The sequence below is a fragment of the Acartia tonsa genome, chromosome 13, assembly GCF_053477335.1.
Source record: "Acartia tonsa isolate MP-2025a chromosome 13, ASM5347733v1, whole genome shotgun sequence".
In the NCBI taxonomy this organism is placed as follows: domain Eukaryota; kingdom Metazoa; phylum Arthropoda; class Copepoda; order Calanoida; family Acartiidae; genus Acartia; species Acartia tonsa.
In genome coordinates, this window is record NC_137272.1 from 23,317,858 (window position 1) to 23,344,305 (window position 26,448).

Consider the following 26,448-nt stretch of genomic DNA (forward strand, 5'->3'; position numbering starts at 1 on the left):
CCAATAATGTTCTCTTTTACAACTTTTGGGAAGGTTTATAAATATTTTGTGGGAGGGCACCAACTCCCTCCTTAAAGAAATATTCCCTAATAAAAAAGATTACTCACCACCCAAATAAAAAAAATTTAATTAAAAATGAGTTGATGCGTAGATGTCAAATATCTCGTACGGGCGAGCCTGCTGTCCCTGACACCGTTTCGTCAGGTCCAACAACCAAGAATAAGTTATGGAAGAAATCCCCTCTCCCCCCCCCCCCCAACAATTTAACTAAAGAAATAAATGAAAATTTTACCTAATTTTTGTATTCAGACTGGACAGCGAGTTCGTGAACATGGTGGAGGGAAAACCAAACTGGTTTGATATGTACAGATGTCGTCTTGCGACAGCATCACAAATGTCGTCATCCTTCACTGCCACTCTGTTCCTTGCTCTATTCATTTTCTTTATCAGTAAGGTTGTACATAGATAATTTTTAAAAAATATTTGTTTTCATTTAAGAACAGAAGGCAGTCCTTTTCTCTCTTTAAGTTAGGTTAATTAAAATACAATTATGCCTCAAATATTTCTACTACTCCAATTACAGTACAAAATTATGCATTCATTTTAATTTTGTCACAGAAAACGATTATATTTAACCTTTTGACTAACAAGTTGTAAAAAAAATATGTTTTTGGTCAGGTGCAATATCCCTTTCCTTTTTAATTCTCTAAAGTCATTCTATATACCTAGGTTTGGTTAGGTTGTTTAAGATAATTAGGTATTCCCACAAGGTTTAAGACACGAGAAGGGCTGCTTTTAAATCATTTATAGCACAACTAAAAATTACGACTGATTTTTTTATCTCTTTACAAAAAAAAACAATTATATAGGTAAATACTGAGAAAGTATTAGCAAAATATAGTCTAATATTTTTAACCTTCCAAACCAATGTTATAATTTCATTGATGTGAAATTGGGGGATGATAAGTTAATTGTCCTAATTATAGATGAGTTTATATTTTTTTTCAAATTATGTATTATACGCTTTTAGATTTGTCATAACTTTTTATATGAACAAAAATATTTTCAGCTAGTTTTATAAAAGTACTATTGAAATTATACTTAATAATTTATTGATGTATTATTGTAGCGAAGCTTCTCTATAAATATGACTTGTTCGTATTCTAAGGTAATCAAGTTGAGTTTAAATAACGCATCCTAACTTTTGTGATTTAAAAAAAATAGCCCGTCGGTGCTTTTAGTAAAAAAGTAGATGTAAATTGGTCCAAAGAATTTAGATGTGCAATCGTTTTTTTTTTCTATATCTCTTATTTTTAAAGTATTTTTTTAAAATTAAGTTGTTTTTGAGGTTCTAAAACGCAACAAAAAAGAAGAAAATCGACATTATGAACAAAAATAGTAAGATCTTTCCTTTGACACCTTACTTTTTAAATTCTGTTGAGTTAGTATTGAAAAAATCTATTTTAATGAACCCCGTTGAATCAAAACTTTGAACTTTATGGGTTAAAATAAAATCACAAAAGTTAGGCCACGTTCTTTAAATTCCTTAAATTTTGAAATTTTCACAAATTACAACTATATGTAACTTTTTAAATTGTTATTGCTGCACTAATTATGGACATGATACTCCTCGTTTGATAACACATTTAAACTTTAAAATTAATAAAAAGGCATTACGTATTTGATATTTTGTAAATTTTAAATCTTCTTTTATTTATTTTTGAAGGAGTAAATTCAAAACTTCATTAAAAATTTATCATTTTATGGCAAATGCGCGTAATTTTTGAATAAAAAGATAATTTTCTGATGGCATCATCCTGTGATTTTGTTTGTAAGATAAAAAAATATTTTAAAAATCAAACACACTGTGACAGGTAATGTCATTAAATGTTGTAAGACCATATCTTTTATCAAAAATCTACTAAATGTCAATGTTAAGTATAAAAACAACAAAACAAATTATTCATAATGCTAAAAATAATTTAGTAAAATAATTTTTTCCTCAAGTTTTGAAAATTGAATTTTAAAAATCTCATATTTTTATACTTTGTGATAACTTTTATACAGTTTTTTTTATATCTGTTTATGTATATAGTATGTAATGTAATGTTGTATGACTTTTAATGTATTTTATGAGAAAAAAATATATTTTTGATAAAGTATCTATGTCTACCTATGATACCTAACTTATGTGTAATTATACATCCCCTTACTCTTACATGGTTAATGAAGTGTATCATCCGCTTGTAATGGAATGCGATACTTTAACACAATCTAGAAACATAGGTTATGTAACATTTAACAGACATCAACCCTTAGATTGCACGACTCTTATCTGGAAGTCGTAACTGTGTATGGATATGAGTTTTGCACGCTTAAAGACAAATACATCCGGTTTGCTCTTTCGTGATGCGTCTGACAGCAGTTTGAAAATTAAAGTATATGTGTGCCTGTGGTCTGGATGTCGTAAACTAGAAGATCGATTACGTAACAAAATTGATTGAAGCCTGGTGTTTGGTTTTAAAAAAAATACATGTAAGGTATCCCAACATAGGCCCTAGCGTTTTTAGGAATGTAGACCTTTGTCAATTGATTGGGGTGTAGTAGAGGGTGGACAACCACCCTACACTTCCTTATGCACGCCTTTGTTTTACAAACCTTTCTTATGGACATACTTATCCATATTTTGAATTAGAGAATAGCTACGCAAACAAAAAAAAATTGTAAAATATAAAAGAAATGAAGATGGTGATAATTGACGTCCAAACATTCCTTTGTGTCGAGTCTTATTCTAAAGGAGTGAAGCCTTCATATTTAGGAAGCAAAGCTTCTCTAATAAATCGGTGTGTCTAACAATACAAAATTATCCGGTACATTCTATCGGATGGTCAAGTGTACCATGTTTTATTTAACATTAGGGACCAGGATTCTAGAAGAAAAAATCCTGTAAGTCTTTGTTGCTTATGGAAATTATAATCCTTGTTTTTATTTGAATTTGATAAAATATTCATTATCTATACCTGGTATTGTAAATGTAATACGTGTCGATTGCGTCTTGGGATGGTAAAACTTTGCTTCATTTACTGATTTACTAATATTAATCTTGTACAATTACCTTTTATTTGTTAACTTTGTGTTGCTGCACTACCTAAGACTATTATCAGCCTTGGTTTTCTTTTTAAATTTCATAAAATATTCATCTGCAATAAAAAATTCATTAGGGTCTAGTGCGCTTTATAAGTTTATATATCCATTTGGTGCGATTATTCCAAAGAATAACTTATATTAAAGAAACTTTACATTACACAGTATTATTGTTATAAGGTGTACAATTAACTGATTGCTTGAGTATCTGCGCTACCTATAACCTTAACCATCCTTGTTTTCTTTGGAATTTGATAAAATATTCATCTCCATCCCTGGTAATGACATTCCTATCTAACTCTAGTGGAGTTATACAGGGATATAGGGATAAGTCAATGGGTTCAAATATAATTCTGACAATGTTGTAGCTAAAACCTTGTTCAAACCTTTTTGAGAAGTTGACTTTTGGGACTTTTATCGAATTTTGATTGGTTGGTTCATTAAGTTGAGTGTCCTAACATTTCAACTGCTGATTTTAATCTACAGAAGGTATAACCGTATAATCTTGTGTATCATCATTGGGGATGTAGATCAATTTATCAGCAATTGTCCTATCACTCTAGATCCCTGGTAAGTAATAAGCATGTGTATCTGTGTGTGTGTGTGTGTGTTTGTGTGTGTAAGTATGGGTGCGTGTGTGTATGTCAATGTGTAGGTGTGTGACAAATGCAATTTCCAAAGTGAAATAATTTCAAATAATCACATTAGCATATTTGTCTTATCAAGGCACTGTAACATTAAGTCATTTCATACTCATCCTAAGTGAGTGAAGCATATGAAAGTTGAATAGCCAAATGTCTCAAGACATAACCACCAAAAACCCAGGGACCTTACTGGAAAAGACAATTGACGATAAATTGATGTTTATTTCAAATGATGATAAACAAAATTATCCTTATGTAGGTTACAATTATTGTTTAATAAAAGGAAACAACCAATCAAGATTTAACAAAAGCAGTAAGCCAACGAATTAGATATCATGTTCATAACACTTTGGGTACTAGTATAATTTACACTTACAGTCCAAAGTCACAAAGTAGTTTTTTAGGATTTGTTCGTCCGTTTCTGCCTTCAAAATTATTATCCTTCAAAAATCTTATTTGTCTTTCTATTGTATTGCTAAAATTTTCACAGGCTTCACTGTAAAATAATGAAAGGCCTGTAATAAAAGTATTTTAATAAAAATTCCTCTAGCCCCACGTTCATGAAGACGCTTTTATTCCTCATACGACTTTATTATTACATTCATGAAAGGGCAGGGAGTGAAAGGATACTGATGATTAAATCAATCTACATATTCTCCAACCAACCCCATTATGTGTAGCTACTAAAGGCAGAATTTCAAAAAATATAGAAAGGAAAATAATTTTATAGTTGGGAGGGAGATGATAATGAAATTTAAATTATTTTACATTTCTTTCTTCCCTCTAAATGATATGAAAATTAGAGAATGACTTGGAAAGGTTGGTAGAGAGATGATAATGTTTTTAAATCTATCCACAGCTACCAAATACAGTATTGAACACTTTATTATGGAGGGGGTGATGCTTAAACTAATCTACAATTCTTTTTTCCATCAATATTTACATAAATTGTCTTCTCCACACAAGTAACCAGTTACAAAAGACAGAATATTATATTAGATACATATTTTAAGAACATTCAAACAAAAATTAGAGGGGTTAGGAAAATGCCCAAATAATATTATGTATGTTTTTATTTGAAAATGAGTAAAAAATATTTTTAGGGAGGTTATTTCATTTATTTCTTTTAGGTAGGTTAATTTGTTTTTAAATAATAAATATATCTCAAGATGACGATATATGTGAAACAGCGTATAGGGTTCAATAAACAATGACGTCATACAATACAAATGACCTATGATAGGCCAGTATATGATTTACCATTGGTCAATCACAATGTATACTGGCCTATCATTGGTAATTTGTATTGTATGACTTCATTTTTATTGGACTCTATACGCTGTTTCGACATATGTACGTCAGTGGAAAGAAAAAAATTATCGACTTGTAGATTGGACACGCTTCTAAATAAAATACAAATTTTAAATGGTCATAAGATACAGAACTATCTCAAGACAAGGATGACAACATCCATAAAAAGCATAGCTCAACTAATCAGGCAAGAGACAGAATAGGATGCCTCTGTTGCTTTGTTCTGAAATATTACCTATCACAACCAGAAGGAATATGAAAAAAAGGATAATAGGTCCATATTCTATGTAAAAATGTACATCAGATTTACTTAAGGTGTTTTTTGATATCTCTAAAAATGCGGCTGTACTGATTGGTACATGTAGGGGAAAAATGCTTGATGTTGAATATGAGATATCAATTAGATTGAAATAACTTGTATATTTTGCAACATATTGTTTCAAAAGTACAATATCAAAGTAGTAAAAGCTTAAATCAATGTCCCCATATGAATTTTTTTTACTTATTTTCTTTTTTGGCTCCATGCAAAGACCTTTTTAGGTTCTTCAGAATTTAGTTTTTTCTATTTCTCTATGACAAAGTCATTTTTAGAAAAAAAATCTCTATTAATACTGTGTGCATTGACAAATAAAACAAGTCACTTTTTATTTCATTTCAAAATCTTTAAAAATAAGCAAGTTATCATGGTTTGAAATTGTTCGTAAAAAGTGCGTTTTCATTAATTACTCATGTTTTATAAGATGATCTCTTATAATCTGTCAATCAAATTAAGAGATTAAGAGATTAAGGGGGGAGGGGCGAGGAACGAATATGAACAATTTTAATACTAAGAATTAAAATCTGGAAGCAAAAAGAATATTGATTTTTTATTTAAAAAAAGGCATTTTAAATTAAGTTTAAATGTAATTGTTAGATTATTTTGAAGTTTATGTTATAATGTTGTTTTCAAGTAAAAAAAAAGGATTAAATTCAACGTTATAGCATAAAATTATTAAGAATACAATAACACACACACATTTCGAATTCTTTGGGCTCTAAAATGCGCTGTTGTTTTAAGAGATATTAAAAAACGCCTGTAACACACTGTGGGCTACAATTGAATCAAGACAAAAGTAAGTGCCGAGCCCTGGGACCTATGTAGGGTGAAAATATACATAAATCCTTGATGATTCCAGGTGGAGACAAAATATTTTAGCGGGGTCTTTTGGTTTTTTTTCAATTTAAAGTTCTGAAAAAAAAATTGAAAAAAATATGAAAATCTTTAATAAAAAACAAACAAAAAATAATTTTTAATATTTTTTTTTATTTAAAGATACAAACAACTTATATGAATACTATAAGCTTTAAAAAAATCACAATTATCAAATTTGGACTTTCAATATAAAGATTTGTAGAAAAAACCTAACAACAAATTCTAACATATTTCTGATCAACATAGCAATAAAACGTCTTTTGCAAAATCTTTATCATCAAAAATAAATAGCACTTACTAAAGACTTTTTTTCATTTAAACTTATACTTTTCACATTAATTAACTTTAAAGATTGATTTTTTCTAAAAGAAAGGTTGCGTGATTTTTTTATTCAAAATTAATTGCCTAATTTTGAGATTCAGATAAAAAACCTTACTGCTTTATGTCATTGGATACTCTACTAGCAGCGGCTACGCCTCTAGAGGCATATAGGGACCCTTAGGTTGGGGGGGAAGACGAACCCCCCTCACAATTACAGTTTTTTTTTAATGAAAAAGTTAAAAACATTTATTTTGGAGAGTTAATTCTCTTGGGATAGTGATGGTACCCTTCCCCAAAATAGTTATAAACCTTATCAGGACATATAAGAAGCTACCATGTAAAGGAAAACCATATTGGTTCAGTGGTTAGTGAGATCCCTTGGTGCACAAAGACTAACATACAACGTGTTACTTTATTAAAAAGATACATATATACACAGAAACTCTACAATCAGAGTATGTCTGTTTGTTCATCTGTCTGTATAAAAACATTACAGAATATATTTATTTGGTACTAGCGGCTACGCCCCTAGAGGCCTTTAGGGGCACTTGAGAGGGGAAGAAGTGGTTGAATTCTACAACTAGATTTTTATTTTAGACTTAAAAAGAAAAAGGTTTTTTTTGTGTGTGAAATGGGGTCCTTTTTTAGGGGTTGATTTCTCCTAGGATGGTGGAGGTACCCTCCCAAAATAAGTTATAAACCTTCCAAGAACCAATGAGAAGCTACATAGAAAAAAAAGAACCATTGATCATTTTTTATTACTATTCAGGGATCTAAAGGGATAAGACAATGACCGCTAAATTGATTTACATTCCCAAATATGATACATGGATAACCCTTCTGTATGTTTCAGTTAATGGTTGAAATGTTGGGCACTTAATTTAATAATCCAACCAAACAAAAATCGCAACAGGTCCCCTAAGTAGTTAAGCCAACGAATAACAAATTCCTATATTAAACTATGGGGACTAGTCTAATAAACAGCCCATTGTCCCATCTCGCTATGATTAATATATTTTTGTATCTGTATGTTACACTTGCTATTTTCTTTATTTGTATTCTTTTAAACTTAAGAGCTTCACTAATTATGGATGTTGTCTTTTTCCCTTGTTAAATCCAATTACCTAATTCTGGATATTCTTTGTGGTTGATAATTACAATTATATTTTATTAAATGGAAAAAGAACAATTTAATCATAATTTAAGATTAAAATTATTTTATCACTAGCCCCTTGGGCATCTAGGGGCCCTTGACAAGTGGGGGGAAGTTAACCCCTCCCCTACTTTCAGTTTTAGTATGTAAAAGAAAAAGTTTTTTTTAAATGTTGGGTAGGAACTAATTTTTTTCTAAACTCAAAACTTCTCAGGACCATGAAAAACTTGAACCAAGAAGAACTATATCAGTTAAGCGGTTACAAAGAATCTTTGGTACCGACAGACACCCTCACACACACACACACACACACACAAACAGACAGACACAGAAACTGTTACTTTTATATAAGGATTAATAGACACTAAACTACTCCTTAATATGTTGATCCTATTATCAGTCTAAAAGATAGGTCAATAAAGAAGAACCAAATTGGTCCAGCGGTTAGCAAGAACTTTAGGCACAGACAGAAAAAACACACGGACATCCTATCTTTTTTATACAGGGATATAACTTTTAAACGATAGGAAAAATTTTTTTTTTCAGATGATATTTCTCTCCCTGCTTTAAAGCACTATTTATGATACAAAATAGATTGATGTCTGTTTGTCCATCTTTCTGATGCTTAAGAACTGATATGGTTCTTTTTTTACTTTACTATGTAGCTTCTCATTGGTCCTTGGAAGGTTTATAACTTCTTTTGAGAAAGAGAAGAGAAATCGCCCCTTAAAAAAGGACCACAACACACAAAAAAAACTTTTTCTTTTTAAGCCTAAAATAAAAATATAGTTGTTGAATTCAACCCCTTCTTCACCTCTTAAGTGCCCCTAAAGGCCTCTAAGGGCGTAGCCGCTATAGCAAAATAAATATGTTCTGTATTGTTTTTATACAGACGGATGAACAAACAAACAGACATACTCTGATTGTAGAGTTTCTGTGTATATATGTATCTTTATAATAAAGTAACAAGTTCTATGTGAGTCTTTGTGAACTATGGTTCTCCTTTACATGGTAGCTTTTCATATGTCCTGGTAAGGTTTATAACTATTTTAGGAAAGGGTACCACCACTATCCCAAGAGAATTAACTCTCCAAAATAAATGTTTTGACTTATTCATTAAAAAAAACTGTAATTGTAAGGGGGGTTCGACTTCCCCCCCAACCCAAGGGCCTTATATGCCTCTAGAGGCGTAGCCGCTGCTAGAAGATTATCCAGTAATATAAAGTAGTAAAGTTTTTTATATGAATCTCAAAATTAGACAATTAATTATGAATAAAAAAATCACGCAACCTTTCTTTTAGAAAAAATCAATCTTTAAAGTTAAATAATGTGAAAAGTATAAGTTTAAATGAAAAAAAGTCTTTAGTAAGTGCTATTTATTTTTGATTATAAAGATTTTGCAAAAGACGTTTTATTGCTATGTTGATCAGAAATATGTTAGAATTTGTTGTTAGGTTTTTTCTACAAATCTTTATATTGAAAGTCTTAATTTGAAAATTGTGATTTTTTTAAAGCTTATAGTATTTATATAAGTTGTTTGTATCTTTTAGTAAAAAAAAATATTGAAAATTATTTTTTGTTTGTTTTTTATTAAAGATTTTCATATTTTTTTCAATTTTTTTTCAGAACTTTAAATTGAAAAAAAATTAAAAGACCCCGCTAAAATATTTTATCTTCACCTGGAATCATCAAGGATTTATGTCTATTTTCACCCTACATAGGTCCCAGGGCTCGGCACTTACTTTTGTCTTGATTCAATTGTAGCCCACAGTGAACAAATTCGATGCATATTTTTATAGAGATTATGGACATATAATTATTTTTTTTGTACTCCTAATGGTTGTTTCCCAAATCTGGAAAACGCATTTTTTTTTGAAACGCCCTGTATAATGTTTGGCAGTCCATTAACCAAACTCTTGAAATATACTTTAATCTTATGACATAGCAGCGGGAGGAACCATGTTAACGACTTTAGTTATGTTGCGCCTTTTATTTATTATTCAACGCGCCCAAAAAATATATACTAAAATTGAATCAAAGAATAGCTTTGAAATAAGACAACGTACTATGTAACTGTAGAACTTCAGGGGAAAAGGGAAGGACAGTTTTGTTTAATTTTGATTCTTAATTCTTAATCCCACAAGTATTTTCAAGTCAAAATTTCACACTTAAGAAATGGATTGAGATTAATTTATCAACATTTGTCCTATCCCTGTATGATAATCCTCGCCAAGCACAAGAGGCATACACAGGAATGGCGCGGCGTGAGGGTGCACGAATCGTCCAAAAATTCCATGATATTTTCATCCTCCCAATTGATAGCGATTGGCCAATAAAATAGAGAAATGTACTAGCGTTTTTGTTCATTTTAAATTAAAGTTTGGAGGAATTTTTATTTCTCAACATTTTCATACTAAAAATTTTATCTTACTTTAGCACTTTCTTAAAGTCTACTACTGCACGCCTCTGTTTGAAGCCAAATTCATTTTAAAATTTTGGCACTTGTACTTTTTGAATAAGTTGTTTAACATTTGAGCTTTTATATGCACAAACGTTTTATTAGACAATTAATTCTATACTGTCTATTCGTAAGTCACGATAAAGGAGAAACAATATTTTCTCCGTGACTATTGGAGCTGACGGTAACTTTTTGTGAAGATTCCCATTACCTTTGAGCTTCGATAGACATGGTATTTAGGTATTCTATATTTAATTATTATGTATCTAGTCTACCCGGCCAAAGTATTTTTCAAGCGAAGATTATCTATAATTCAAAATGCCCAATCGTCCTCCGTCTGTCTATAATCTACGCTAAGCTGAAATATACATATTTACTCTGCTACTATCAAAGATAGATGCCTGAAATCTACCAGGAGATCCCTCTAATCTTTAACTTTGATTGTTGGTCAGTGTATCGGCTCTACAACATAATGTGATACATGATTAGGTTTATGGACATACTTACATTTTAGTACTTGAATATAGAGTTGCTTTGTTTATACTATTGTATTTTGTTGTCCTAAGAATCAGTATCCGAAAAATCAGAACAATCGGATAATTAGATCACATAAAAAAAATTGTTAAAAAAGTAAAAAATCAACATGTTTAAAATGGACGTACGGATATTCTAGTAATGATTATAGTTCCTACACTAAATCGTTCTAAATCGTACCTAATTACTACAGGAATCACCATGCAGAGTTTGAAATTGATAGGACAATTTTAAAATGCCTAAATTAACGAAAAAACCTATCCGTCTCGGACGTAAGAACGGACGAACAGACGGAAAGACGGACCGACTCTAATTATAGTAAAACTTCGCTTTTAATAATTCTTTTATACTCGGCTGTAATTAAAGACAATAAAGTGGATTAATTTAAACAAAAACACATTATTTAAATTTACTGGAGAAAGAAAAACAACAAAATAAGGTAAAACTAAAGGTAGTGGGACAAAGTGTCTCAAAAATCAGCCATGTTACGTCATAAAAATGAGGGAGATGAGAGGAGAAGAGGGAAAGAAAACCTCTAAAAAAGAGATGGATAATCCCTCATTTCTATGACGTCACATGGCTGATTTTTGAGACACTTTGTCCCTCTGCAACTAAAGTTATTTATTTTCAGATTACCTTTCCCTTGTTATTTAGGATATTTAATGCAAAATATAATTCTTGGACAGTGACACCCGTTCGGAGGTGCAACAAAAAAGACAATGGAAAAAAAGTTTTTTATACTTAAATTTTTTCTTGTGTTGTTTCCCAGCTTATACAAACAATAAAATAAATTCAGGATAAAATCACGAAACTGATTTGCAGCTGTTGTTGGGGGGCAACACTTAAGAATTAAAACCTTTTTATCTGCCCTCCAAATATTATTTTAGATCATTTTCGGTTCCACGACAAACATAGGAGTGGAAAAACGTCAGAGTGGACAAACGCAGGAGTCTCAAACGTCAGAGTGGGACAAACGCAGGAGTGGGACAAACGTCGGAGTGGACAAACACAGGAGTCCCAAATGTCGGAGATTTTTTTTCAATTTTGATTTTTTGTATACAACCCCCCCCCCCCCCCCCACACACACCTCGGTCTTGTTATTTTTCTTAGTTAGGTTAGGTTATAGGCTAGGGGGCCGAGCGCCCGCGGCTAGGCAGGCTAAGGGGCCGAGCACTGCAGCTAGGCAGGCTTGGGGCCGAGCGATGTGGCAATGGTCATTATTTTGTAGACAGGGGTATAAAAAATATTAATTTAATAAATATAAAAAAATTGAAAATATGAGATATCCCCCTAGCTACCTTAGAGGTTTCTAGGAGCGTAGCCGCTATTAGTATTCGATAACACTAAAATTTGTATATAATATAGACTGCCTTTTTTATTGTGACTCCGTTGAAACCAACTGTTGTTTCAAGTGTTCTAACCTTTCCGCAAAATGTATTTATGTATGTCATCATACTACCGCAAAATTTTAACAATATTACAAATATCCCTTATTCCCTTTAGTAATAAAGCAATAGGATGTCTATATGTTTGTTTGTTTTTACTGATATGGCTCTCCATTACAAGAAAGCTTCTCATAAGTCCTGGGAAGGTTTATAACTTCTTTAATTAGAGGGGGGAGGAGGGATACCACCATCCTCCAAAGAGAAATCGCCCCTTGGAAAAAATACCCCTCGGCCTCCCCCCTCCAAGTAAAAAAGAAAATAAATTATTTTTAAAACTCAAATTAAAATGGGGGAGGGTTGATCGACCCCCCTAACCAATTCTTTTTTACTTTTTCTTTTAAAATCTAAAATAAAAAAATTGGATTATCAAATCTAACTAAAGGCCTCTAGGGTCGTAACCGCTAGTTATATATAAAAACTACTACACCCCTCAAGTTTTTTTGCTCCTGAATTTTTATGCGGAACATTTTGCGATTAAAATAGTTTTGTGCATATTATGGCGCACAGTTGTTTCAGAGATCAACACAAATATGGATATTGTGTTTTTACAATGTTGCTATAGAATCAAAAAGTTTCAAGCATTCATTGTTCAGGTTGGAAGTGAAGTAGACTGTAAATTACCAAAGTTTTTTGTCAACTTGTTACTTTTATATAATCCAAACTTTTCAACCAATAATTTAATAGCTATATTTGCGCCATCTTTTATTTTATAAATTCTTTCAATTCTTAACATTTACAAAAAGGCCTGCTTAATATTAATGTATAGAAGGGGTACTTTTTGGGGTTTTTTATCATTGGGAAAGTCCTGTAATTTATCGTCCATTGTCCAATCCCTTGATACCCCCCCCCCCCCCCTGGGTAATGACTGTATAGCTTTAATTATGAGCTTTTAAACTTTGAAACTTAATTATTGCAAGGAAGATCCTATTTTTAGCTAAGATCGGGCCAAGGACAGTTGACTATGTCAGGCGCATGAAGTTAAGACTAAATGTAATCTAGTATTTCAGTGGACCATCTTAAATAGACAAAAGGTTCAAATATAAAAATTGAAGATTTACAGTAGAAAGTTTATTGTTTGTTAATTTTGAATAATTATGAATATATTTTTATAAAAACATATTTCATTTGCAGTTAAAATCTTCAGCAAATCCAACCCGCAGAAACGTTTTCAATTAAGAAAAAGTGTAGCCAAAGTATGATTTTAAAGAAATTTCAAGAAAATTGTCTTATTTTGGCAGATTTGTGGGGACACCGTAAAACAAGAGCCAATCCCCCACGACATACTGTCACATACACATACACACACACACTCACACATACAAAAGCACAAAGAGAGTAAAACCTTCGACTAAATATCATTAGGATCAAAACTACTGTGTAGCTTACTTGCTAAAGAGGTTTCAGGCGACGAACATTCTAATTAAATTTAAATTTTTTTTTGAATTTAAAGTTAGGTTTCAGGTAAAATTTAGTTAAAGTGAAAAAGACAGGGATATTGCAGCAGGAGGAAAAATATTTGGCCTTGAACTTTTCGATCAATATTTCTTTTATTTTGTATGAATTTCTAAGATTTTAATAATTATAGAATGTATACAAGAAAGCTACAAAAATCCATTATGTATTGTCTTAACTGATATAACTTTAATTTGACAAAATATTAAGGAAATATATTTTTTTGTGTTTAATTTTCTTTCTTGGAGTCTTAAAATGGTTTCCATTATTTTAGTCTTAGTAAAACAAAACTGCAATTTAAACAATGTCAATATCTTTTTGGAAAACCATTACAAATCAACCTTTTAACTCATAAAGTTTATATTCGAAGCAGTATTCTACGAGATTTTAGCTTCAGTTAAAAACTTAAAACTTTAAATGATAGGATATGTGTATTCAAATTATAAATTATGATGGTTTAAAAGATTAATTCAACAAAATAATTAATTCGTTGACTGAATGTTCTTTTTCTCAAAGAAATAGCAACTATAATCGTTCATCCCTTCTGAATTTGTAAGCAGCGTATTATACGCTACACAGTGTTTTTATATTCCAACAGAAAAAAATACAATGTACTTACATTCAAGGGACAGGTTCACCATTATCAAATTTTCTGTGACATTTGATCTTGTCAAGAAATACTTGCAAAGCTATATACAGTGTATGTAACTAAGTCTTGACTTAAGTCTGTATTTAAAATTACGATAAATACTGAACCGATTAAATTCTCAATATTGATGAAGTCCTTGGATGGTTTAGGCTATTTTTCTGCTCTTCCTTGCCTTTTAGAATATAGAGCCTCTATATGCTATAGGAAAAATTGCGAATATGACATTATCAAAGCCTTTGGTAAAACTTACAACTAAACCAATATAAGTAAATATATAGCAAACACAATTATCCCATCCCTCCCCACTCTAATTCTCTCTTATAAAAAGCATTCCAAAGTACGCGTGGCTATTTTGCAATTAAGAAAATTAGTTAGATTTAAAAAACACCAAGTAGCACTAAAATTACGCCATCGTGAGCCAAAAAGTTCAATATACAATAGTACGAGATTGACCATCGTCTAGTAAACATGGAACTAAGCATATTTTTTCTAGTTGTTATTACAGATAGTTTTATAGTGGATACTAGTGTTTTTTTTAATTAATTTTTGTGGCTTGTAAATCTTTCTGTGATAAGCGTAGGTACTCGATAAGGTAGGGGTTGTCTGTCTGTACTTCAAAGTGAGTTATTGTTCTTCATCGTTAATAAATTAATATTAAAGAAAATAATTATTTAAAGAAAGAGAGGGGTAGATTTCTGGTAAAATCCGTAAAGGTTATGTGTTATAAGTAAAAAACAGTTGTAGAACGATAAAAATTTATGTTAACTTTTTTAAAAACTTGTCTATAGTTCTTTTCAATAAGAAATACACATATTTAGTGAAAATTATCGTTCTACTACTCTTTTTAAGCCTTAAAACACACACCTTTACGGATTCTACCAGAAACCTACCCCTCTCTTTGTATGATTTGAATTTAAGTTAGTTATCATAAACCAATTTGTTTTTCTGCGCTATTTGTGAACATAATTGTTAATTTTTATCAATTATTTAAACTAACCATCTTGTGTAATATATACTTGTAATATGTTTTCTATAATTTTATCTTTAGACAACGATTTTTATATGATATAATTATCCTATTCAACAGATTTTTTTGATACTGATTCCTATTACTACAATATACGATGTTATAAGCGAGGCATCTCTTTAATCAGGTTTTTAAAACTTTGGGTACCAGTTAAATTTATAGTCCAATGTCCCCTCCCTCCCTCCCTCCCCTACGGACATACAGATGGACAGACAACCGACAACACCAAGCTATACATATGTCTGTGATACTGAAAATGTCCTATTCTTGTTGGGCAAGTATTGTGTTTATTTTGACTTCTGACCTTTAAACCATTTTAGCTTTTAAAGCCAGGCTTTTATACAATTTGTGTCTCAAAGTCGTTCAGGTGCTGTGTAAGGTCTGATTTTTTGTGTAGTTTCCTCAAACCATTAATTATATTCTAAAAAATTAAACAACCCATTCTTGATTTATCTGTTCATTTTTGTGTTTTTTCTATGATCTTTATTTAAATAATATACATTGGTGTATAAGTAAATAAATGCTCTTAGGGTTGATTCCTTTATTAATTTTTTTCTTCTGCAATCTCAACTTATATATATATATATATATCAGTAAATAATATTGAGGTATGTTTCTAAATACGTTTAAGTATTAAGTGTTGCGTTAAAATTTATGTATTGGATGTTGTCATCCTTGTTAGAGCATATTTTTTTTTTAGTTAAATAATCCAAAAATCACGTAAGTCTTGGGATTTAAACGATAGTACAATGCATAGGCGTCCAAGGGGGGGGGGTAATGGGGTGATTACCCCCCCCAAACGAATTTTTTTTCATTTTACCCCCCCCCCCCCATTCAAAATTTACCCCTACCCTGGGGGTGCCGTAGGCACCCCCAACCATTTAGGAGGGGGTATTTACCCCCCCCAAACAATTTTGGGGGGGTAAATACCCCCCCAAACAATTTTGGGGTGGTAAATACCCCCCCAAAAATAAAAAATCTCTAATAAAAAAATTTTAATACTATATATTTAATAAAGTTTAAATTACCCCCCCCAAAAATTTTACCCCGGGGGTAAATTTGGGGGGGGTAAACTAAATTTACCCCTGCCAACAGATTTCAGGGGGGGTAATTACCCCCCCAAGCAAATTTTACCCCCGGGGTAAAAATTTTGGGGGGGGTAAAAAAAATTTGCGGCGCGCTTCGCGCGCCATTTTACCCCCCCCCCCACACACGAATTACCCCCCCCCTACAAAATTTTTACCCCCCCCTAAATAAAAAGCTTGGACGCCCCTGGTACAATGGAAATAGAATTTGTGGATGTTGTGAGAGATTCTGGTTACCCTAATAAAATGTTTATCCCAGCTGGCTAATATGATATCTTTGTGATGTATAGTCCCTTTCTTCCTGACTTAAGAGCAATGCATGTATTATATAGTTTAGCTTTTAGTTCTTGTGTCAACGGTTTCGGAGCAAGACATTGCTCTGCAACACGACACGAACATAAAAGTGAACAGTTGTCTTAATATTAATGTTATTATTGTATGTTAACCTTGTATTGAATTAATACACTTTATAAGAATATTTAGCTGTTTGTTCTTGCTATTACTATACGTCATTTTGGCGCAGTAGTGTAGTACGAATCTATAGCTCAGATTTTCTTTTAATTGTATTATTTCTTTTCTTTTTAGTTTGTTCAGGTATTTTTTGTGTTGGAACGATGGGATTGACCATTGAAGAGTGGAGGAAGTTGTCTCAGGATGAGAAGGATTTGCATTTGATTAATGAGATCCATGCTCTTGGGACTAGAATTGATAATGTGGCGGCGGAGCTGGGTGGGCGTATAGCGCCACTGGAGACGAAAATTCAAGAGTTGACGGATAATGTTGATACTAATGTTGCTGCGGTTACTGGACTGGCTACTCGGATGGACGATTTGGAAGATCGTCTTAATAAGGTGGTGGAGCCTAGTGTTGATAATGATATCAAGACTGAGAATGTGACCGTTGTGAATGAGTTTATGACTGGTCAGCAGCGAATTCTTGAAAAGATTGCCCAGCAGAATAGTTTGAATGACCAGCAGAATGGTTCGAATACCCAGCAGAATGGGTCGAATAACCAGCAGAATACCCAGCAGAATGGGTCGAATAACCAGCAGAATGGTTTAAATAACTCTATGCCGTGGCAGAGGACGGCTGGTGGATCTGGAGGATTTGGAGGATCGGAAGAGAAGCCTAAGTTGTTTGCTGGTGGTTCTCGGCCTATTTTTGGTGGTATGCAGGGAAATGAAGATAAGATCATAAAACTTTGGGAATTGTCTAGAGTTGATGCTGTGGATAATATCTATAATGGAGTTCTCATGTGGTGGCCAGCCCTTTCTGAGGTTGATGCGGAGGATTTTAATACGCTCAATTTTTTTGAAGCTGGACTGAGTGATTCGCAGGTTAGTTGGTGTAAATCTCTTGTTTATGTGCCAGATAGATCTCTGTATGTTTCGCAGGGGGAGGAGAATGTGCATAGGTACAATGAAACGTGTGCTAAACTTGATGATCAGTTCAGAAAAAATGCGCCTGAATTTGCAGTTGACGATGATGTGATTTTCTTTGATGATTATTTGGAGAGATTTTGGATGACTACTAGACGTTATCATATGACTAATCATCAAGTGTGTAAGGAAATTTTGTTTGATAAATGTGTGGGTGTAAGAACCGCTTGTGGTTATACACTAAAACCTGCTGATATGGAGAATAGACAATTAACATTAAAGGGGTACTTGTGTAAGATGCGGGAGACATTTTTACCACCCGACATGAAAAATGTGTGTAAAGATGCGTATTTGAGTGTTAAGCAACATGAGAATGATAAGATTGATGCATTTTTTGATAAGATACTATCTTTCTGGAAACGTGCGTATCCAAAACCAACTGATGATATGTTTATGGATTTCTATTCTCAAGTGTGTAATGTGGTTTTATCTCCACTTTTGGCTAATCAGATGCGTCAATTTGCATTGGATTTGGAGCGTGACGGACAAGTGCGAATGATAACGAAGTTTCGGACAGAGTTAATAGTTAAAGCACAATTGATTGTTAAAGGGCTACAATTTAATCAAATTTCAGGGTCAATGGCTAGAGGATGTACAACAAACCAGATGGCTTTGGCTAAGACGATGGTTGGTGGCGTTGGTTCCAAGTCAAATCCTGTAACTATTGATCAGGTTAGTGATGAAGATAATTTGTCATATGAAATAAATCAATGTGAAATTGATTTAGCTGATGAATTTGGTGGACCAGCTGAACTTATTCCTTTAATTGGCGCAATTCAAGGTGGTTTTATTTGTTATTATTGCAACAGAAAGGGTCACATGATGAGGGATTGTTTTGATATTAGAGATAAAAAGTTGCCTAATCCTAAAGGAAAATACTTTTTGCGGTGGGGAAACAAGCCTTTTGTTCCTTATAAGACGGGGCAAAAGAGTTTTAAAAAGAATGAAAATAGTTTGGATAAAAAGAAATTGGTTGGTGAAATTGAAGGAGAGGTGAAAGAAGGGGAGGATACGAAGGAAGTGGCGCATGTCGATGGTTTAGGGGCAAGCGATTATGAAGTCGACCTTGTAGCGGAAGTCGAGGCATGGAATAATGCTATTATAGATGACATTTTATGGTTTTAATGTTTTGAATGTATTATAATCATAAAACCTTATTCCATTTTCTACTTGTTACGCGGCATTGTTTTGATTTATGCGCATTGTAAATAAACAACAACAAAACAAAATTAATGATAAAGAGTGAACGAAGCAACTCTAATTTTGTGATAATTTATTTTGATGGTTTATTTTGAATTATGAAAAGATAACATATTGTTTATAAGCCTATATGAAATTACGAGATTATGTTATAATGGAAATCAAAATAATTAATTTAGTTTTTGATTATGTTTTGTTGAAATTATGAAAATTCATTTTTGTTTCAGACTGTTGTGGAGTCTAACAGGGATAAGAATAATAAAAAGTGAAAATGAAAAATGAATTAGGAATACAATTTTGTAAAATTGCTATTGAAAAATATTAAATTGAATTTTAAATTGAATTAAATTTGATAAAAATGTGAAATTAGATATTTGAAAAGTATTAAATTTTGATGAAATGTGGAAAATTGTTTTAAAAGATGAGTCAGTTATTGTGATTTAAAGTATTCGATTTTAAAACAATTATATTGCGATTTAGTGATGTTGATTCAGCAAAATTTTTAATGAAGTTTAGAATTTCATGAAGCAAAATTGTTATAATGCATTAAATATAATCGTGGAGAAGTCTCTTTCTATGAAGGAAGGGAGGGGCTGTCTCTCGGAGCTGGTATGCACAAATATGGTGGAGCTGTCTCTTTTGTTGGAGGAGAAAGGGGGAGTGAACATATTTGCAACGAATATTGCACTACCTCTCAGAGTTGGTATACGCAGATATGGGGGAGCTGTCTCTTTTGTTTGAAAGAAAGGGGGAGTGACCATATTTGCAAAGAAATTTGCACTGTCTCTCAGAGCTGGTATGCGCAATATGGGGCGGTGTATAGAGGTAGCTGAAATGATTATCGGGCGTGGAGCGCGCCATGCGCAGAAAGTTGAGCTGTGCAGAGAAGCAAAGCTGCGCAAGAAAGTGCTCTCAGGTATTGAGATATATAGTTAGTTGAATTTCGACTTTTAAACCTTTTATACATCTCAGTTTAATCTGACAATAATAGTTTTGTTAGGTAATATTTTATTGAATTTCAAAGAATTGAACTTATGGTATTTGGAAAGATTAATTTGCTTGGTGATTGATAATGTTTGATCATGTCATATTTCTTAATACAACTTCTTTTATTGTGTTACAAGTTATTGGTTCAGTGAAACATTTATTTATGGCATCTAAAATCATTGTATTTATTTTAGATTGGCTGAGAAGAGTGTTTTTGGTGATTGGGAGATACTGTCATCATTATTTATTTGATGGTGAGTTGTTATGATTTCATGTTGTTACCATTTGATTACCATTATATATATATATTGCTGTTTGAAAAATAGTCTTGTAAATTTGTTATATATATATTAATATCAATATTAATTCTTATGTACAGTGATTTTCCATCAATTGGCATCTAAAATTTTGTAATATTTTAGATTGGTCGAAGAGAAGTTTACTGATTGTGGATTAACAAATAGTTTGGGGAGTTTCTGTTGGCCGGAGAATTTCTGTTGTTGATTGTGGATTAAGAGATATTTTTGGACGTTTCTGTTGGTGGATGAAATATTGTCGGTGAGTGAATTGTTTTATTCAGTTCTTTTGTTATTTGTTGTAGACAGATAGATAGTTATTTGATAGACAATTGGATAGTTACAACCTCATAACTGTTGGTGTGAGTTAGATAGCTGTTTTATAAGTTTCATGAAGATTCTGAGATGGCGGCTGGAGCGGCTGAAGTCTATGTTCCAACAAAGATTGGTGGCATGGAAATTCTGACCTTAATTGATAGCGGCAATGCAAGAGGCTGCCTGATATCTCAAGTGTTGGCTAGAAAGCTTGATTGTGTGATTGAAGAAACGGATTCGAAAGCAACAGGCGTGCAGGGTTCCAGCATCAAGATTGATGGTGTTGTTCGAAATGTTGAATTTCAGATTGGAGGTCACAGTTTTCAAGAAGATTGTTTTGTTATTTCCGGCATGACTGTACCTATGAACCTAGGCAGTTATTGGTTGAACAAAAATAACGTGAAGACGATATTTGCCAAAGACGGCAACAGAATTGAGATGCATGGAATCAGTGTGAATTTAGTAGCTAAACGGAAAATTGTAGTGAAGAATTTGGTTCATACAGTTTTGGAGAAAATGGAGAAAGCAAGAACTAAGAAACCTGAGATTAATGTAGCTGAGTTACAAGACCAAAAATGGATTTGTTCATTGAAAAATCGAATAGAAATTCCTGCATTGAGTACAGTGGTGGTAGAAGTTTCAACTAAAGGAAATATGCCTGAAGGACAGTTGTGTTATATAGCTCCTAGACAAGGTTACTGTAGCCGCAACAACTTGTTGATAAACGAAGGAATTACTGAGGTGGGAAAGAACGGTAAAATTATGACTAAAATCACGAATTTTGAAACTGTTACGAAATCTGTTCCTGCTGGTACTTTGGTTGGAAATTTGTTTGTGGCGGAGAAGATAGCAATGCTGCAAGAGAACAGGGTTAAAGAAGATGTGTCAACAACATTAAAGAAGATTCGTTTTATTAAAGATAAATTGAAGTTGGATAAAGTTCCGTTTTTAAAGGATAATGTTTCTTTGAAAGGAAGGATAGTTGGTTTGTTTTTAAAGAATTTCAAGGCATTATCGATTGATCCTACGGATATTGGATCTTGTACTTTGGAGGAGTATGATATTCAGTTGGTTCCTGGAGCTCAACCTTTCAAGAATAGGATGATTAGACTCAATCCTCATCATGCAGAGAAACTAAAAGAACAGATTGATTTATGGTTGGAAACAGATGTGATAGAAGAATGTAATTCACCGTTTAATTCTGGAATTTTTGCTGTTAAGAAGAAGGTTGGAAATACTAACGAGGTGAAAGTCCGTTTTGTCCTGGACTACCGCTCATTAAATGAGATAACTGAGAAGATCTGTTACCCTTTGCCTAACATTGGTGAGCTATTTGACAAACTTGGAGGAAAGAAGATTTTTACGTCTATTGACCTAACTTCAGCATATAATTCAATGCATTTGAAGGAATCTGTCAGGAAATATACAGCATTTTGTTCTAATGGACGGCAATATTGCTTCAAGAGGCTTCCGTTTGGATTGACTAATGCTCCAAGTGCATTTGTAAAGTTGATGGATAGAGTAATGGATTTGAGTCCTGAATTAAGGGCATTTTGCCTAGTTTACCTGGACGATGTTCTTGTATATAGTATGAATGTGGAGGAACATCTGGAACATTTGAATATTCTACTACGAACATTCTGTGAAGCAGGCCTCAAGATTAATCTTGGAAAATGTACATTGTTTGCAGAGGAAGTGAAATTTCTGGGCCATATTATAAATGCAGAAGGCATATTTATGGACCAAGCATATATTGAAAAGATTAAGAATTGGCCAGTACCTGAAACAGGTAAAGATATTCAAAGATTTACTGGTTTCATAAATTATTATGGTTCATATTTCAAGAATTTTTCTGATATTACAGCACCATTGAACAAATTTAGAAACAGTAGTAAAATAGAATGGGATGAAAAAAGTATGGAAGCTTTTACAAAGACTAGAGAATTGTTCTGTGTAGAAATAAGTAAATCGTTCCCGGATTGGAGAATGGAGGCTGAACCATTTGTGTTGGATACAGATTGGTCATCTACAGCTATGTCTGCGGTGTTAAGTCAAAAACAAAATGGACAAGAGAAGATGATATCATGTTGGTCACGTGTTTGTTCAACTCATGAAGCCAATTATGCAGCACATAAAGGAGAATTATGTGCATTAGTAAATGCTGTTGAAAGATTTGAATGTTATTTGAGACACAAGAAGTTTATCGTGAGAACTGATTCAGCTGCACTGAAACATCTATCTACTTGGAGGCAGAACGGATATTTTGTTGGTCTCACCATAAGGTGGATAAATTTTTTATCCACCTTCAGTTATGAGGTTGTACATAGGCAGGGCAAGATGCATACTAATGTTGATATATTGTCACGTACTGCATTAAAGGATAGTAAAGATAGGATATCTAAATTATCGACAGACGAACAAGGAGAGTTAATATTGGATACTGTATATCAATTGGAAGATCCTAAATTATGTCTTATTGCAGGAATTGGAGCAGAGACGGCCAGTCAAATATCATCCAGATTGAAGGCGAGAGAATTTAGTCGTAGCCTGGAGAAGGATCCTGTTTTAGTTGAGGTGAGGAAATTTATTGTAAATAATGTCAAACCTACGTCCAGAGAATTGTCTCAAATGCCTTATCGTGGTAAACAAATATTAAGATTTTTTGAACATCTGAGTTATAAGGATGGTTTAATTATCCTGACTTCACCTATGCGGCTTCAGAAAGAATTTCAATTTATTGAACGGGTAGTGGTACCTATTGGAATGTACAATAAAGTTTTCTTGTTAGCTCATGCAGATGTTACAGCGGGGCATAGGGGTTATTTGGAAACTTTGAGCAGGATTAATCGTCACTTCATTTTTCCCTATGTATCTAAATATGTAGCGGCGGCAGTTGCAAATTGTGTCATTTGTTTGAATAGACGTAAAAAACCTAAACATAATCATAATATAGAATTTTCTCCTTTGGCTGGGGAAGCTATGGCAGAGTTGGCCATAGATGCTTTAGGTCCTTTGAATGAGTGTGAATATAATGGAGTCATTTGTAAGCACATTTTAATAGTAGTTGACAGTTGTACTAGATATGTGTGGTTGTTTGCTATTGAGGATGTTAAAGCTGAAACAATTATTGAATGTCTGAAGTTTAATTTATTTTCTGTTTGGGGACTATGTGAGCGAATTAGGACTGACAATGCACAAAGCTTCAAATCAAAAGTTTTTAGGGAAGTTTGTTTAAGGTTGGGAATTGAACAAATTTTTATCCCTCCAAGATCAGCAAATTCGAATTACAGTGAAAGATACAACCAATCGGTGTATTCGTTTCTTAAGACTGATTTACGTTTTCAAGATGGAGATTGGGCTCATAAACTTAAAGCTACACAATTTTGTATGAACACTTCTTTCAATCGGAGGTTAGGATGTTCCCCGTATTTTAAGATGTTCCTAAGAAACCCTAAGCTTCCACTTGACTCATTTGACCCGTTAACACGCTCGAAAATTAAACATATGAATTTTTCAGAGTTATTGGAGTGCCTTGACAAGAATTGGAGGACTGGACAAGAAAGAACTGAGAAGTATTTGCAGGTAGAAAATACAGAAAGGATAGGTCGGCCGGTAGCTATAAATTCCTATTGTTATATTTTTTATGACGTCACAACGATTGGTGTAGCTCGTAAACTCTGCTCGTTATGGGTGGGTCCGTGTTTAGTGACAAAAGCAATTTCTGATAGTTTATTCGAGGTTCAACCCCTAGAAAAGTGTAGATTGAAAGATAAAGGGGTGAGAATTGTACCAAGAGATAAAATATATGTTATTGAGAGTACTTTAGACTTGACTCCAGATGAAAAGATTGACTTAGTGATTACAGATGAATGTTTCTCTGTGGATAATACCTTGAAAGTAAACTATGACTTTCCCAATACTTTGAGAAATTTAACTTGTTCAGGCGTTTCTGAAGAGGAGAATAGTTGTGGCGCTAGTCCAGAGGTGGTTGGAAGGCGGAAGGATGGACAGGTAACACCAGATTTTTTGGAGAAATCTTTTTTGGGTGTTGGGTTGTCACAGCAAAGGTCAAATGTATCTCAGGATAATGAAAATTTAGATGATTTAGTTGAGGATCTTAGTGATACTTTGGAAAGTACTCATATTTCTGATAGTGTAGATTCAAATGATATGACTGACAAAACTAAGTTAGACTCTACATATTCTACTATTAGTAAGGATAGTGTTTTTCATGGAGATTATGCCTCTGATAATAGCTTAGTAGACAACAGTTTGGGTGTAGAGGATGTTAACATGGAATCTGCTAGAGAGTTAGAGTCTCGGATGAGTATTTTAGAGGACACTTTTCCAAAATTGCAAAGTAAAATTGTAAACTTGGAACAACGAAGGGGAAGTGTTAAACGAGGTAGAGATGTTGAGGAGGATGAATTAGATAGATCGTTAGATAATGCAAAATTGCAAAAAATGTCTGAGACTATTCCTGTTAAAGGTCGTCCTAAAGGTTCTACAAATGAAGTGCAATTACAAAAATTAGAAGAGGATAGACAAAACAGAGAAAAAGACAGATTAGAACGTTATTCAGTAGCCGATGTAGTAACTAGGAACCTCGCAAAATTGATTAAAAAATAATATTTGTAATAATTTGTATAATATTTGCAGGAGAAGAGATTACCACGAGAACCGTAGGGAGCGTGATGACAAGAGAGGAAGCGGCGGTGATAGACATGACCGCAATGACCGGAATGACCGGAATAGACGAGATGGAGATCGTGGTATGCGCAAGAGGTCACCGGACGCTTGTAGCTCAAAGAGTGGACGTGCTGGACCAGTACCTGTGAAGAAATCCAAGGATGATAGAGGAGTCAGGTACTTGGATATTTTGTTATTTGTTGTTGTGATGCAGGTTTATTGTTTGATTGTTGTTGGTGGTATGTATACGTCACAGGATCCACGGTTAGCAGCTTATGATTGTTCTCAAATAAGTAATGTTGAACTTAGATCAGCTGCCTGTTTGCATGATAGGATGGAACCGGTTAGATCTGTGGAATTATTGGGGTTAGCAGAAACCGATTTTATATTGTCAGAAGCCATTAGTTGTGAGGTTAGACTAAAATTGGAGCGCTGGTTTTGCGGTACCGCGAGTCATGTGCACGTACTAGACGTGCCACATGAAAAACAGGTAGAGTTGAGTATGGACGAATGTAGAAGGGTTTTTCATTCTGGCAAGTATCAGCATGATGGTATTAGTTTTAAAGTAAATATAGACTTGCCAACTGTTCACAGTTTTACAGTTAATGGAACATTGTCACCTTTCTGGGATGTTGGTGGTGAAAATATTCAATGCAAGACACTGGGAATATACGCGCACAATATGTGGTTCAATTTAGGTTTTGCTGTTGGGACTTTGCATATTTTAGTGAAAAATACACCCGTTTTGATCAAGGGAAATGTTGTTATGGATTATGATAAAAAGACGATTGTGGCGAATTTTGAAGATAATCATTTGTGGGCAACATCAACTTCTCCATATTTTCCGTATGTAGTACGAAAACCGGCCAGTAATTTTAAGGTAGTTTTTCAAGATACATTCAATTTAACTACTTGGAATGAACAACTTTTTGTTTCTAACTTGGAAAGGAATATTTTAGTTAAAATTATGGGAACAGAGAAACTTACTTTGCAGCATCTGGATTTCAACATTTTTGTAACAGAATTGGAGGGTATCAAGTTTTTAGAGGAACCGAAGGCGGCTGTTAGAAGTTATTTTGGGGATTTGTTAAAACAGGAAGCTAGATT

At 33.1% G+C, this 26,448-nt stretch overlaps 3 protein-coding genes across 5 annotated transcripts in view; all 3 read left to right on the top strand.

The window, feature by feature from the left end:
- Window positions 1-2,162, top strand: part of LOC145304504 (uncharacterized) — a 30,454-nt gene extending 28,292 nt beyond the window's left edge. For all 3 annotated transcript variants that reach the window (XM_080146389.1, XM_080146390.1, XM_080146388.1), the window contains one exon: window positions 310-2,162. In XM_080146389.1, coding sequence (XP_080002515.1) covers window positions 310-469 — 160 coding nt within the window. In that variant the 3' untranslated portion in view covers window positions 470-2,162. The remainder of the gene's footprint in view (window positions 1-309) is intronic.
- A 14,542-nt stretch (window positions 2,163-16,704) lies between these two features.
- Window positions 16,705-18,526, top strand: LOC145304458 (uncharacterized). Its single transcript, XM_080146338.1, has 2 exons — window positions 16,705-17,752; window positions 18,429-18,526. Exons 1-2 carry the CDS (start codon window positions 17,030-17,032, stop codon window positions 18,513-18,515), a joined length of 810 nt encoding a protein of 269 aa, XP_080002464.1. The 5' UTR covers window positions 16,705-17,029; the 3' UTR covers window positions 18,516-18,526.
- A 4,220-nt stretch (window positions 18,527-22,746) lies between these two features.
- Window positions 22,747-25,340, top strand: LOC145304459 (uncharacterized). Its single transcript, XM_080146339.1, has 3 exons — window positions 22,747-23,226; window positions 24,170-24,234; window positions 24,596-25,340. The coding sequence occupies exons 1-3, from the start codon at window positions 22,990-22,992 to the stop codon at window positions 24,603-24,605; spliced, it is 312 nt and encodes a 103-aa protein (XP_080002465.1). The 5' UTR covers window positions 22,747-22,989; the 3' UTR covers window positions 24,606-25,340.
- The last annotated feature ends 1,108 nt before the right edge of the window (window positions 25,341-26,448 follow it).

Bases quoted from the DNA above. Each gene is read 5' to 3' on its own strand.
- LOC145304458 (XM_080146338.1), top strand. From the start codon at position 17,030: ATGGGATTGACCATTGAAGAGTGGAGGAAGTTGTCTCAGGATGAGAAG. The intron at 17,753-18,428 runs GTTAGTTGGTGT...ATCAAATTTCAG, and splicing joins CTGGACTGAGTGATTCGCAG to GGTCAATGGCTAGAGGATGT.
- LOC145304459 (XM_080146339.1), top strand. From the start codon at position 22,990: ATGCATACTAATGTTGATATATTGTCACGTACTGCATTAAAGGATAGT. The intron at 23,227-24,169 runs GTGAGGAAATTT...TGAATTTTTCAG, and splicing joins AGGATCCTGTTTTAGTTGAG to AGTTATTGGAGTGCCTTGAC.